The sequence below is a fragment of the Sciurus carolinensis genome, chromosome 19 (genome assembly GCF_902686445.1).
Source record: "Sciurus carolinensis chromosome 19, mSciCar1.2, whole genome shotgun sequence".
Classification (NCBI taxonomy): domain Eukaryota; kingdom Metazoa; phylum Chordata; class Mammalia; order Rodentia; family Sciuridae; genus Sciurus; species Sciurus carolinensis.
Window position 1 is genome coordinate 255,031 of NC_062231.1, and position 15,939 is coordinate 270,969.

Sequence of the window (15,939 nt, forward strand, 5' to 3'; positions counted from 1 at the left end):
CCTATTTACTCTGTCCTTGGTCAGGAATCTGGTATCAGAAGTTTTACAGGACAGTTTTATAGTTCCCGCTTATCAGCTCCTGTTAATGAAAGACATGCTCTGACTTTCCCAATTATCTTGCCCCTTTCTTAGCTAAATCTTCAGATAAATTCCTTTAACATGCCCCGTTAATGATTTTTCTTTTTCTCTTAAAATAGGCCTGAGCTGATGGGGCAGGGGTCTTTTCATCCCCCCCTTTTTCTTTATCATGGATAGAATCTTATATCCATTTGTCCATCTTGCCTCGGTTAGGGAGAGTATCCATCAGTTTGCTTAACCATTTGGTACTGTGGGTAAGGACCATAGTCTGGATTGTAGAGAGTCGGTCCCTCATAAACTGCACTAGTCTGTTCAAGATGCAGGGCCCAAAGGTGAAAATTAGTATTAAAATTATCAGAGGGCCAGCTATAGTAGATAGCAAGGTAGTCAACCAGGGGGACTTACTAAACCATTGTTCAAACCATCCTTGTTGTGCCTCAAATTCTTTCTGCCGTTTGGCTAATCTTTCTGTTACCTTTTCCATGGTTTCTCTGACTACTCCTGTATGGTCAGCATAGAAACAGCATTGTTCCTTTAGGGCCACACAAAGACCGCCTTCCTGTAGGAACAGTAGGTCTAATCCCCTTCGATTCTGCAACACAACCTCAGAAAGGGAGGTAAGAGATTTTTCTAGGGCTGTAATGGATTTCGCCATAGCAGCTAGGTCCTCATTCATGGCGGCCTGTAGATATAAGTATTGATTTCCCTGTACTATTGCAGCTGTTCCTGTACCGATTCCTGCAGCAATTCCCCCTACTCCTAGTAACAGAGCTAGGGTCAGGCTAATGGGTTCCAGGGGGTGCCTCTTTTGGCCTTCTAGGTGACCCAGAACATACTCTGATTGTAGGTAGGATATCCTAGGCCATAGCTGGACTAATACACAGAAATCGGTTGTGACATTTAGAATGGCAGTGGACACACAAGGGGTCAGTCCTGTGTTACATGCCCAGTAGGTTCCATTAGGTCCCCAGATATATTGATGGCCGTCCTGAGTTGGGAGGGTCTGATTACAAAGGGAGTGATGTGACCTAGGTACCTTGCCTATACATAGGCCTTGCCCACTGACTTCAGGGATTGTAAATTTAGAGCCAGGTAGGGAGGAACACTTGCTATTAGGGGTGCTACTATTTGTCCAACTAGCTGTGGTGGCAATTCCCTCATAATAAGGTGGGTTAGAGGCGAGACATAACCAACAGTCTAGGGTTTTGTCTGGACTGGTGGAATTAAGGGCTTGGAAAGCTCCTTGGACTAGGCGCAACAGCCGATCCCCAGTGCCTGGAGGAGGAGATTCAACAAAGGGGCTTCTAGGAAGGACGCTATCTGTTGGTGTGGACGCAGGGCTAGTAGGTGGGGGTATGGCCTTGGAGGGTTCTCTCCGTTCGGGGACTGTGGGCTCCAGTCTCTTCAGGGGCATGGGTACCCGCTGGTCTCCAAGAACCAAATTGGGGCCTACTGGGGTTTTTGTTTCTTCTGCCTCTACCTGAATTCGGAATAGGAGCCCTGGGTCGCCTTGCCGAGTGTATAGACGAACCCCCCATAAGTACCCCTGAAGCCATGCTATCTGTTTCCTTCCTTCCTGGGTAAATCTGATAGTTACATTAGATTCACCTGGGGTTGTCTCTAAAAATTGCACGTAGTCATCTCTAGGTTTTCCCTTGAGCCAATACCCATTTGAACTAGTCTCACAACCCCATGAGGCACAATAGTAGGCCTCTGGCCCCCCACATTGATAGGTACGGGTGCGCCCAGGGCAAAAATACCAGGATCGGAATCTGCAGGGTGGATAGGAGTCCCCTTTGGTTTTCTGAGTGTGTTCCCAAGATCCTTCGGCTAATTTACAAAGATCAAAAGTCAAGTCCGGCCACCAGGTATTTAGGGCATGATGCCCTTTAGCCAGGACCAGTTTCTTTCCAGTTTCAATATTGTGAATAAACCAAACTAGATTTCTGGATACATGTGGACTGCCATAGGACATCATGGGAAACAAAGCTAAGATAATTAACAGCGTGAAAGTCTTATCTTTAGTGGGTTTTGGGTGCGTTGTAACCTCCATGTTGATTCCTGGGGTGCAGGGGTGGAGTCTTGTGGATGTGCAGCTTTCGCGTGGGATGCGTGGACCCAAGCTGCAATGCCGTCTACCTTGATGGCGGTAGGGGTGGTCAGCAAGACGGTGTAAGGTCCTTTCCAGCGAGGTTCAAGGTTTTTGTTCTGATGCCTGCGGACCCAGACGGTGTCTCCTATCTTGAAGGAGTGTGGCACTGTTGGTTTCTCCAGTTGTTCCTTATAGGCTGCTGCTAGGGGCTTCCAGACTTCATTTTGGACTAACTGCAATGCACGTAAATGGGTCTGCAGGGTGGGGGTGAACAGAGCAGAAATCTCAGTTTCATAGAAATTGACAGCAGGTGGTGGGGCACCATACAGAATTTCAAAGGGGGTTAGTCCTTGAGGGCCAGGGGTGTTCCTGGCCCTGTACAAAGCTAATGGCAGGAGTTGCACCCAGTCTCTAGTGCCAGTTTCAAGCGTTAATTTAGTTAAAGTCTCCTTGATAGTTCTATTCATTCTTTCTACCTGCCCTGAGCTTTGGGGTCGGTAAGCACAATGTAATTTCCAATTAATCCCCAATGTACTGGCCACTAACTGACTTACCTGGGAGGTGAAGGCAGGCCCGTTGTCTGAACCAATAGCCCCAGGTACACCATACCTTGGAAAGATTTCTTCCAGTAGCTTCTTTGCTACGACTTTAGCAGTCTCATGCCGAGTGGGATATGCTTCTACCCATCCTGAAAAAGTGTCCACAAAAACTAAAACATACCTGTATCCATACATACCAGGTTTGATTTCTGTAAAGTCGACTTCCCAACTGGTTCCAGGCTTGTGCCCTCTGGCCCAGGTCCCAATCCCAAATTTTATTTTACCTGCGTTAACCTGAGCACAAGCTTGACAATTTCTCACAAATTGCCTGATGATTGAGTCTCTGTGGGGCAGGTATAGATTTCCTTCTCCACGATCCAAGAGGGTTCTCATCCTTTTAGCTCCCAAATGAGTAAGTCTGTGCAAGGATCTTATTAGTTCTTTGGTGTGTTTGATAGGCATTACAGTTTTTCCCTGGTATTCCCATGTGCCTTCAGCCGGGTTATAGGTGACCTCTAGATGTTGCACAATGTCCAAATCTGGGTCCTCATAGACCCAACGTTCCTCGAAGCCCTCGGGTGGCTTTTTAACCTTTTGTGGCAATAGGGTAGTCACTAGGAGTTGTGGGCCTAAAGCTGCATTCCTAGCAGTTTCGTCTGCCAGTCTGTTTCCTTTTGCCTCTAGATGGTCTCCCTTTTGGTGGCCAGGGCAATGTATTATACTTAGTCTCTTTGGCAGAAAGAGGGCCTTTAATAAGGCTAAGATTTCAGTCTTATTCTTGATCTCTCTTCCCTCTGAGGTTAATAACCCTCGCCGCCGATATATTTCTCCATGGATATGGGCGGTAGCAAAGGCATACCGACTGTCTGTGTATACATTGAGTTTCTTCCCCTCAGCCAGTTTTAAGGCCTGCGTCAGAGCTATCAGCTCTGCTCGCTGGGCTGATGTTCCTCCCGGTAACGCGCTCGCCCAGATTACCTCTGATTCAGTGGTGACAGCTGCTCCTGCTCGTCGTTCCCCGTTTAGCAAATAGCTACTCCCGTCAGTGAACCAGACTAACTCCGCGTCCGTCATGGGTTGGTCTAACAGATCTGGTCGGGTTCCTTGGGTCTCTGCAAGAATCTGTTGGCAATTGTGGGGGACGGGTCCCCCGGGGAGGGGCAGGAGCGTGGCTGGGTTTAGAGTTACTAAAGGACCGAACCGGATTCGGTCCGTGTCCAGCAATAAAGATTGGTAGTGGGTAAGCCGGGCATTGGAGATCCAGCGGTCAGGAGGTTGCCGGATTACTGCTTCGATGGCATGTGGAGTTAACAAGGTTAGTGGCTGTCCCAGAGTCAGTTTAGTAGCATCCTTAATTAGGATTGCTACTGCTGCTATCATCCGGAGGCAGGGAGGCCATCCTGATGCCACAGGGTCCAATTTTTTTGACAAGTAGGTGATTGGGCATTTCCATGGCCCCAATTTCTGGGTTAGGACTCCCTTTGCATATCCCTGCTTTTCGTCAACAAAGAGGTCAAAAGGTCCGGTAAACCCAGGGCAGGGGCAGATAGGAGGGCCTGTTTGATGTGATCAAATGCCCTCTGGTGTTCATTTGTCCAGGCGAAAGGGCTGTTCTGCTTTGTTAATAGGTACAGAGGGGCTGCTATCTCTGCAAATCCAGGAATCCATAGTCTACAAAAACCTGCTGTCCCCAGGAATTCCCGTAGTTGTTTGGGATTCTGGGGAGTGGAAATACTCGAGATAGTTTCTTTCCGGGCTGCGGTGAGCCATCTCTGACCATTATGAAGCTCATATCCGAGGTAGGTAACTTTCGTCTGACAGATTTGTGCTTTCTTTGCAGAGGCCCGGTACCCCAATTGCCCTAGAGCCTGCAGTAATGCTTTGGTCCCTTCAATACATTCTTCTTCGGTAGGGGCCGCCACTAGAATGTCATCTACGTATTGGAGCATTATTAGGGAGGGGTTTTTTTACCCGGAAATCAGCTAAGTCCTGATGTAGGGCTTCGTCAAAAAGTGTGGGACTGTTCTTAAATCCTTGTGGTAACCGGGTCCAGGTCAATTGTCCTGAGAGTCCTTCCTCAGGATCCTTCCATTCAAATGCAAATAGGGCCTGGCTCTGGGGACTTAACCTCAAGCAGAAGAATGCATCCTTTAAATCTAGGACAGTATACCAGGTATGAGTGGGAGGCAAGGTACTGAGGAGGTTATAAGGGTTGGGTACCGTGGGGTGGATGTCTTCCACTCTCTTGTTTATCTCCCTTAAGTCTTGGACCGGGCGATAGTCTTGAGTCCCTGGCTTTTTGACTGGGAGTAAGGGGGTGTTCCAGGGTGATCGGCAAGGTGTCAGTATGCCTTGATCTAGGAGCCGCTTGATATGCGGTTTAATGCCTAGGTAAGCTTCCCTGGACATGGGGTATTGTTTAATATTGATAGGTATTGCAGTGGTCTTGAGTGAGATCACTATGGGGGCTTGGCGTATTGCCATTCCCATTCCCCCAGTTTCAGCCCAGGCCTCTGGGTAGGAGCTGAGCCAATAGTCCATATCTTTGCCAAGTTCGGGAGTTGGTCAAATAGTCTATATTCATCTTCCAAGTTAAAAGTCAATATATGGAGAGGCACCCCGTTGGGCCCACTTATGGAGGCCCTTCCATTCTCAAAACAAATCTGGGCTTTTAGTTTAGTTAGTAAGTCTCTTCCTAGAAATGGGTATGGACAGTCGGGCACATGCAGGAATGAGTGGGAGACCTTACCTGAGGCAAGGTGGACTTCTCTTTTAGTGGTCCATCGATACGGTTTGCATCCGGTGGCCCCCTGGACCCATGTCGTCCTTCCACTTAGGAGTCCGGGGTCCTGCGTCAGCACTGAATGTTGGGCTCCTGTGTCCACTAGGAAGGTTACTGGTTGCTCCCCCACTTGTAGAGTTATCCAGGGCTCAGGGGGGAGCTCCTGGCCCTGACGTCCCTAATCTTCATCATCCAAAGTTAGTTGAGGGGTTTTGTTGGGGTACCTCCTTGAGTCGGGGAGCCTTTTGGGATTTCTTGGACAGTCTTTTGCCCAATGTCCTTTTTCCTTACAGTAGGCGCATTGGTCGTGTTCCACTTGGGGCCTGCTTCATCCCCTTTCTCTTTCTGGTTTAGTCCCTTTTGACCCTGTCTGAGCTATTGTGGCCAGTACTTTACTTATTTATTACGCTTTTGATCCCTCTTATCTAATTCCTCTCGGTATCTTATATCTCTTTCTTCCTGCACTTTCCTAATCCTCTCTTCTTTTTCTTCTGGAGTTTCCCTCTTATTGTAAATCTTTTCTGCTTCCTTTAACAAATCTGCCAGGGAGAAATCCTGCAGATTATCCAACCTTTGTAGCTTGCTTCTAATGTCAGGGGCAGATTGCCAAATGAATGCCATAGAGACATTGCCTCTCTGTTCCTCACTATCTGGGTCGAAAGGAGTAAACCTTCGATATGCCTCCTTTAATCTTTCTAGAAATGCAGTAGGGGTTTCGTCCGCCCTCTGAACAGTTTGCCTTACCTGAGCCAAATTGGTGGGCCTTCGTCCGGCCCCATGGAGACCCGCTATGAGTAACTGGCGATAGAGACGTAGGTGGTTCCTACCTTCATCAGTATTGTAATCCCAATCAGGCCGCGTCAAGGGAAAAGCCTCATTAATCAGATTGGGGAGCTGTGTGGGACGCCCATTGTCCCCAGGAACATTTTTACAGGCTTCTAATAAGACTTTTTGTCTTTCCTCGGATGTGAGGAGAGTTTGGAGAAGCTGCTGGCAGTCATCCCAGGTTGGTTGGTGGGTCACTAGAATGGACTCAATTAAAGAGGTTAAGGCTACAGGGTCACTCGAGAAGGAAGGGTTATGGGTTTTCCAGTTATAAAGGTCAGAGGCAGAGAAAGGCCAGTATTGATATTGACCATTAGGGCCTCCAGTCTGTCTTAAGGGGAAAACCTTTGAGGTTTCCCTAGAAGTTGTAGGCTCCTTGCGCCCTCGGAGTCTTCCCACCATTGGAGAGGGGTCTGGGAGGATTCCGGCAATTGGGGGTTCCTCATCCTCCTCGGAGGAATCCGGATGAGGGTTGGTGTCGGGGAGAGGTTGAGGAGGGTAAGGTGGGGGTTCTTCTGCTAGTAGATCTATTAAGGTATTTTCCTCGGGCGGAAGGACAGTCCGAGGTTTCGACTTAGGAGGAGCGGAGGGCTTGGATTTATCCAGTACAGGGTATAGTCTAGAGGTTTGGGTGGTCTGAGGAGGGACAGGAATAAAAGGAGCGGGAGTGGGAGGAGGAAGGGAGGGTTCGTTAGGAAGGGAAGAGAGGAGGGGTTTTGGGGTAGCGAAGGGGGTGACCCATGGTGGCGGGTCAAAAACCAGGTTTTCCCAAGTCACGATGTATGGAACTTGGTCAAGATGTCCTTTAGGGCCTGGAGTGAAGATGTGGGATTTGACCTGTGAAACAAGATCGGGATTAAAGGACCCTTCTTTGGGCCAGCCTACGTTGAAGGTTGGCCATTCAGAAGTGCAGAGGGTTACCCACTTCTTCTTTTTGACCTCGACCGATAAGTTGCTGGCACGGTTTCGGACGTCCTGCCAATGGTCGAGGGTGAGACTCAGGGGGGTTACCATGGATTGCCCCATTTCAGTCTCGCTGGTAAAAAGGAAATTAAGAAACAGGCACAAGCACAAGAGAACGCAGACAAGACAACAGATTACAAACGCTGCGCGTCTTCGGTACAGACCGAAAGTACCAAGCGGCGTCGGGGAGCGCAAGCCCCTCCGGCCAAGCAACAAATTACAAACGCTGCGCGTCTTCGGTACAAACTGAAGGTACCAAGTGGTGTCGGGGAGCGTAGCCCCCCCCCGACCAAAAACAAGTCCCGACGAATCGGGAACTAGGACCCCTAGGACGTCTCCCAGGGTAGCAGGGGAGAAGTCTGAGTTCGTCAACTCCTTCTCGGGCTGCCCAAAGTACAAAGTGACCACGCGTGATCATACAAACGCTGCGCTCAAGTGACGTAGAAACAAACACGAAACACGAAACAAACACGACAACGAGCTCGAGCTGGCCAGTTTACCTCCCAGTAGTTCTTCCAGAATTTCCTCGGGCAGGGATTCGGGGCAGCAAGAACACAAGTGTCGGTGGGACCTCCAGATGAAAGACCCTCCGTCCCCCTGTCCAAGGAAGATCACGCGAAGACACTGGCTGCAAAAGCAAGAGGCTGTTTATTGGTACACAGGCGCCTGCGGGTGCTCAGCAAAACCTCAGCCGGAGCTTCGGTGAACTGGCACACCGGGCTTTGGGGTACAGGTTTTTTATAGGGTAAAGGGGCAGGTTTCGCGTGCGCGGTAAGCAACAGGTATCTTATTGGCTATTTTGAATCCAGCATTTAGACATCCTTGGAAAAGCCATAAATTTACTTTAACTGGAGAGGGGGGATGATAGATAGAGACACAGGTTTTCCCAAATTGCCTGCAGCACGGGTTGTAAAAATGGTAAAGAATGTATAAACACAGACCTCTCCCATCTTATCTGTGAAGCCCAGGGGAGCTGACCCGAGCCCTCGGGGGGGGGGGGGGGTCAGAGCGGCTCAGAACTTAAGATAACATGCTTCACAGGCCATAATTTTACTTTGTCATTTACAGTCCTTTGTTATCTCATCCTATTTACTCTGTCCTTGGTCAGGAATCTGGTATCAGAAGTTTTACAGGACAGTTTTATAGTTCCCGCTTATCAGCTCCTGTTAATGAAAGACATGCTCTGACTTTCCCAATTATCTTGCCCCTTTCTTAGCTAAATCTTCAGATAAATTCCTTTAACATGCCCCGTTAATGATTTTTCTTTTTCTCTTAAAATAGGCCTGAGCTGATGGGGCAGGGGTCTTTTCAATGTGAAATGCCAATAAACAACAACAACAAAAAAAAATCCTTTGCTTTTGATTTTTTTCTAGGTGCTGGGAATTTGACATAGGAAGTTAAATCTGAGCTACATCCCCAATCCTTGTTTTAAAATTTTGAGACCGGTCTTTCTAACTTGCCCATGGTTTACCTAAATTCCTGATGTTGACCTTGAAATTGCAATCCTCCTGCCTTAACCACCTGAGTCTCTGAGATTGTAGGCATGTGCCACTGCACCCAGCAAGAAAACAAATCCTTTAAAAAGTTCCATCCAGTTCTTGGTAAAATAATTTAAAAAGATTGTGCTCATTTGAAAAGCAATATGGGAAAAGTACTGTGGAAAGGGGAAGTTGTCAATGGGAATGTGGACCGGCAGCTGGAATTTTATTGATGTTTATGCTGGGAGACAGGGTTATGAATTTGACACATTGCTTCCCATATATTTAGAACATTCTAGAGAATACAGGCAGGGTGGCACACATGTATAATCCCAGCAACTCAGGAGACTGAGGCATTAGTTCAAGGCCAGACTCAGCACCTGTCTCAAAAACAAAAAAATAAAAATAAAATAAAACATACCAGGGATGTAGCACTGTGGTAAAGGACCTCTGGTTCAATCCACAATACCAATATTACCCCCAAGAAGAAAGAGAAGCAAGCTCAGAAGGAAGAACTGAGACCCCTGCAGACCACAGTCCCCTTGTGCAAGAAAATGATACACGGAGTTGTGATTCTGATGATCATCTCCCTTCTCAATCCACCAAACAGCACTGGGAAGGTGCTGGAATGCTGCCACATATGTGCTCATTAAGGACTTTAGGTAGAGGCTGAAAATACACTGCATGGATAGGACAGGACTTTCAGAGTCTACTGCTGACATATGCCCTACTTGACTGGCCAGTGGGGATACAGACCTGATCTGTCCCAGAAGACCTAGAACTGCAGACACTAGAGACGACCACAGGGGTTCTAGTCCACAATTTGACAGTTCCCACCATAGTGCCATCACTTTCAGCAGCCCCACCCACTCAGTCTCAGGATGCCACTGCACACTCACCATTCACTGGCATTTGAGGGGCCCAGTGTTTTCCATATAGATCTTCAAGCAATTGCACAGCAGAGCAAACTGAGTCCCCTGAACATAAAAGAGGAAACCTAGAGATATTTACCAACACTAGCAGGTTCCAGAGACAAAGGCCATACCAATTGGCCAATGCTTAATTAAGGACTCCTGAGTACACAGAGACTTCACATGCTCAGATTAAGCCTAATGAGTCGTCTTAGAGACAAGAAATGACACCAAAAGTATAAATAAATGAAGTCACAATGGAAGGTTCTTGGCTGCAGATTTTATTTTCTTTTGAGGTGCTGGGAATTGAAATCCAGGTCCTCAGGCTGCAGCTGATTTAAGGCAAGGTATCCTTGGAGAAGTGGGATTCAGCTCAGTCAGGAGGATTTTGCATTTAATGTTGCATATATGGTCTTTTCAATTTGTGGATTATATATATCCATATATTATTCATGGATGGAAATAATATAGTGACTATAGTGTAAAATTTCATTTAACTTCCCTGCTTTATTGTGAGGAAACAGATTGAACATTGAACTGGGAAGGAATACCCTAAGGCAGCAATATCCAATGATAATATGTGAGATGCAAATATTATTAAATTTTTTCTAGGATTCACAAAAAAAATAAATAGTAGAAATTGATTTAAATAACATAACCCAATATATCCATTATGTGACCAAAAAATATTACTAATGAAATATATGTATTTTTGGAACAGCACCCTCAAAACTATGTCAAGACTTCAGAACATCTCAGTTCACAGAACCACATTCCAGATTTGAGAGTTATGTCTCCCCTAACCTCAAGAAGATGGAGGTCCATACCACTGCTTTTTATGCTAGAAGAGAGAGAGAAAATTTCTTACGACTATTTCTCCTCAGGTTCAAAAAACAGGAGAGACAATGCTCTGAGTTGAGAACAGGGAGTTTTAATTAGAAGTTTCCCAAAGTAGACTTTTGTCCACCAAATGCTGGCCATAGAACAATCAATTAAGATATCAGATGGGAAGTAAAAGGTGAAGTTCCAGGAGTTGGGAACCATGTCTTCAGTTCCACAGCTTTCAAACCATTATTTAAATGAATTAAAGCTAAACTCTTTATTTTTCAATTTGGCCTTAGACCTAATGATCAGTCTATAACAATTTTTACCTAGTATGATCAAAGTCCCAAAACTAATAAGCAAGTGGGCTTGGAATCAAGGTGAAATGTATTGTCAGGTATAGTGGCCCACACCTGTAATCCCAGCAGCTCAGGAGGATGAGGTAGAATGGTTTTGAGTTCAAAGCCAGCTTCAGCAACTTAGCAAGACCCTGTCTCTAAATAAAATATTAAAAAGTGCTAGGGATGTGGCTCAGCTGATAAGTGTCTCTGACTTCAATCCCCAGTACCAATAAAAAAGGATCTAATTTGAAAGACCAAATACCTCCACTACACAAGGCTACTACAGCTTTTCTTATTATTTTAGGACTTAGTGACACTTCTTCAAAAAAGCAGAATTTCTGTGTGTGTGTGAGTGTGTGAGTATACATACTACTATATTATATATATTTTTAAAAGTTATTTGTGTGTAGTGTGTACGTATATGTGTATATATATGTGTGTATGTGTATTTGTGCATATGTATGTGAGTGTGTGTACAATCTTTTGCTTGGTATCTGGTATCTGGAATGGAATAAACCATGGCCCCATTTTTTGGAAAATGTCTACTTCTGGAAACTTCCTAGTTAAAGCTCCCTGCTCTCATTCAGGGAAGTGTCACTCCTGTTTTTTTGGACCTGAGAAGAAATATTGGTAAGGAATATTATTCCTCAACTGAAAAAAAAATGCAAGTAAGAGACTTGCCTGCACCTATGTCTGTCTACACACACACACACACACACACACACATACACAAAACCTTTTCATATAGCTGACTGGTTATGCAGCTCTTTCCAGGACCCAAGGAAATCCTGGTTCAGTTTATAACAAGGACAGATAGGAGCCAGAAGTAATCTCAATCCTCCTTTACAAATCAGCAAATAATACAGGACTTTATGTCATTTACTAAACATAGCTGAACATGGGCAATAGCATCATGGAGCAAAGAACTCTCTTATAGGGGACATAAAATTAAGGGAGGACAAGGAGAAACATAATTAATTGCACTACCTTGAACCACCAGAGAATTGGAATCTGAAATTCGGGCAAGAAAGATTCAACTTTCAAATTTACAGTGAAAAGATAATTACAAGTTTTGGAAAGAAAATTCATGTGAGAGGCAATAATGGTTAAACAATTAGTATCTGCATGGTGTCTTTCAGGTGCTTTGTCTACCTGTGGGCCACAGCACATACATATATTTGTAGCCTCCATGAAGAGCATTATTCATCTATGTCCTCAAAAATTATTCCCATTGTAGAGATGAGATAACACAAGATATTAGATGGCAACTCAGCAGCACAAAGAGAACTACCTAGATACAGAACTGTATGAAATTCCTTCAAAGTCCCTCAAAGGCTGGTTAGCTCCTGATATAGGGGATGTCAATCTGGAGAAATATTATTTCCTCCCCATTTTGAAGTGAGTGCTTAAAGAAGACATTCCAGTAGCATCACAATTATTTCCCTTCTTTCATGTTAAAAAACTTTTCAGAAAGAGAGCTAGTAACCCAGATTCCTTATGAGGGTAAACACTTGGGATACCACTGGTCAAGTGCCTGAGTATGAATCAGGAAAGAAATAAATCTTTTGACTTGTAGGAAATTGAAAAAAAATCATGTAACTATTTCTAAAAAGAAACGAACTTTTGTTGCTATCTCCACAATATCATTCAGTAAACAATACATTCTGTGTGAATATTTCTAGAATTCGTCAAATCGTATTCCATATGATTTGTATCAAACTCCAAAGTCCAGATAATAGAATTGATGATTCACTGTCAAAAACCAAAAAGTATTAAAAACAAAAAACAAAAAAGTTTTAAAAACAAAAAAGTATTAAAAAAAAAAGAAATCTTCAAGAAAGATTTTGTGAAATTGTCATTCAACAATTTCCTTACCAAATGATATTGAGGAAATATATTCATTTTCCTGCAGCCATAGGAAAGAGAAATTTTCCTCATTTATTTTTCCTGTTAGGATTTTCAAAGATAAACCCTAGAATTTCATTTGAAACAATCTTCAAATATAAAATAGACAAGAAACAAAATAAATACACAGGGGAAGAAAAAAAACACAAAAGTTTTTAATAATTGAAAGTAGACCATTTTTTTTTCCTGAAATCAAACTTTATCTGCCTTTTTGGACCTATTTTCTTATCTTTGAAGCCAGAACCACAAAAGAAAGGCAGGCAAGAGCCTTGAAATGCCAATTTTTATACAGAAAATAGCTAAGTGTTCAATAATCATAAAAAATCTTTAGAAATTAGAGAAATATAAAATAAAGTCCCATTACAGACAAAATTAAATAGTATCGATGAAGATATAAAGCAGGTGAATTCTCATAAACTCAAAAAGATTTTATTATTATCTATGTGTGGAAAATGTTTTGCTATTGAAGATACATGATACTCCCCACCACAGGGACTTACTGAAATTAAAGCACTTGTGACCATGAAAACATGTAAGAACATAACAGTACTTATCAAAATACTTGAAACCAAAAAGGCTGATTCAAGAGGATGTACATGTTGGAAGAGACAATAATAATCTGGGAAAAATGATTACTAGGGGCCAGTCACATTTTTGGTCATAGTAGATCCAGTTTAAAATATAGAATAAGCATAATATTTGTTTTATATAGGTGCCATATACATGTGGTATTTCACATGTTTAGAAAGAAAATATGTAGAACTTATGAGAAAACAAAAATCATCAGAAGCACATAAAAGACTCAATTACACAACCCATGTTTAGATGATAAAACATCAGTACAAAGATGATATTTTTCCCCAAATTAACCTACAATATATTCCCATCAAAATTGCTATGTACATATATGACTATATCACAGCCAATTCTACCTTTATGTGTATCTATAAGGATGTAACTTAAAAACTATAAATAAATAAAAGAAAGATAGAGAAAGGTAGGAGAGGGAAAGCAGAACTACTGGGTACTACAGGGGAGCAAATTATATTCCATGCTTGTATGATTGTGTCAAAATTAATCCAAATATTAGGTATAACTATAAGGCAATAATTTTAAAAATTCAACATGCTTTACTTTTAATGAAACAAGGAACCAGACTATAGAGTTCTAAAATTCATCCGCAAAGTCAAATACATATAAATTTAGCTAAGAAACTTTCAATTATGAGAAAAAAATAAGTACATATAATTAACAAAATTCATACATGAATTCATAAGTATGTGAAAATTATACACTTAATTGCAATAGAAAAGTCCAGATAAAACAAACCATAACAAGGTCAACCTCAGCAACTTAGCTAGACCTGTCTCAAAATAAAGGGAAAAAAAAAAATGTACCAGGGATATAGCTCAGTGGTAAAGTATCCCTCCTTTCAACTTCTAGTTAAAAAAAAAAAAAAAAGGAAAGAATGAAAGTAAAGAAAAAATAAAGTAAAAATGAAAACTAGCTAGCTCAGGAAGAAACGAGGTTCCTATAGACCACAGCTCCTCTCCTGCAGGAATGGCATGTGGAGATTTGATTACATTTATCTTCCCATGGTCAGGCACCAGCATCTCGGAAGATGGTGGGCTGCAGGCACACAGGTGACAATTAAAATTTGAGTCAGGGATGAGGGTACCCGTGGGGATAGGGAAGGTTGTGAGGCGTCTGCCACTGACACGCTCCCCACCTGGATGGCCAGTGGGACAGAGAGGATACTACCCCAGAGGAGGACTCAGGCCTGCAGACTCCAGAGATTGCTTGGAGTCACGTGCGCCAGCTCCTGTTCCCGCCATAGCCAGATCCCAGTTCCAATAATCTCTTCCCACTCCCGAACTCCCTCCCCAGGCTCATGATGCCCCTGCACACTCACCATTTCTTGGTGCTCAGGAGCCAGGTCTGCTCCCTGGGGATCTTCAGCACCCCCCACAGCAGAGCAACAAGGGACTCCAAAATGTGAAAGTCAATCCTAGAGCGGACTGGCAAGAATGGCGGACATAGGAGGAAAAAACCCTACCAGATTGTGGAAGTCCGCCCCCTCCTCGCTGACCATACTAAGGATTGGACAGGGATTCAGACCAACCAGTGGCCTTCTCTTTGAGTGACAGGGAATAATGTCCAATCCAGGCACGAATAAAACCAGAATGACAGGCTCTTTGTTGCACCATTATTTTTTTCTCTTGAAGTCTGGGAATTTCATCCCAAAGCCTCCAAACAGCAAAGCATTTGCATTTAACTTAGCATATAAGGTCATTTCAGCATATGGATTATATTTGCCTCTATATTATTCATGAATGAAAATAATATAAGGACAATTACTATAAAATTGTATGTAACTTTTTGGCTCTCTGATCTTGTTAAAAGACAGTTGAATTTTGAACTAGGAAGCAATTCCCTAAAGCAACAGTGTCCAATGAAAGCAACATGTAAAGCACAAGGGTAATTTAAATATTTCTAGTACTCACATTAACAGTACAAAAAAAATGTTGCAATCAATTTAAATAACAACCCAGCATATCCAGAATATTCTTTATATGACTCTAAACTATTACTACTGAACTATATGTGTTTGGGGAACTGCACACTCAAGTTGACTCTCTCCAGCATACCTCAGTTCAAAGAAGGTAAGTTCCAGATTTGAGAGCTATGGGCCCCCTGATGTCAGTGAGTTCAAGAGCCTGGTCTATCTCTTTAAATGCTAGCATTGAGGGATACAGTTCCTTACTAATATTTCTCCTCAGACCCAAAAAGTAGGAGAAACAATACCCTGAGTAGGAGCAGGAGGTGTCCAAAAGTAGATCATTCTTGCCCACTTGATACTGGTCACAGGTTCTTTCCCATTGCAGTTACCAGACAGCAAACAAAAGAAGATAGGGTCCCAGGGAGTTGGGGACACATACCCTGTAATCTTCCACAGCCTTGACTCCATTGTTTAAATACATTAAATGCAAATTTATCTTGCAATTTGGGCTTAGACCTAATGGTCATACTGTAACATGTGTTTGCTCCTGTGGACAAACTCCCAAAACTAATAAGAAGGTGGACTGGGACTCAGGTTGAGCTGTGTCTGATTCCAAAGTCAAAGTACCTCCACCAGATCACAACAATCTTACAACATTTCTTATTCCCATCAGGCTTGAAAAGTGAAAATTATTCAAAAAAGC

The 15,939-nt window shown here is 43.5% G+C and overlaps 1 protein-coding gene across 1 annotated transcript in view; it reads right to left on the reverse strand.

The window, feature by feature from the left end:
- Positions 1 to 1,958: 1,958 nt before the first annotated feature.
- Positions 1,959 to 15,939, reverse strand: part of LOC124971130 (uncharacterized) — a 29,940-nt gene continuing 15,959 nt past the window's right edge. Inside the window, 8 exon segments of the mRNA XM_047534921.1 lie at positions 1,959 to 3,183; positions 3,265 to 4,232; positions 4,235 to 4,676; positions 4,678 to 5,270; positions 5,273 to 5,593; positions 6,236 to 6,289; positions 6,424 to 6,952; positions 7,238 to 7,291. Coding sequence (XP_047390877.1) covers positions 2,077 to 3,183; positions 3,265 to 4,232; positions 4,235 to 4,676; positions 4,678 to 5,270; positions 5,273 to 5,593; positions 6,236 to 6,289; positions 6,424 to 6,952; positions 7,238 to 7,291 — 4,068 coding nt within the window. The 3' untranslated portion in view covers positions 1,959 to 2,076.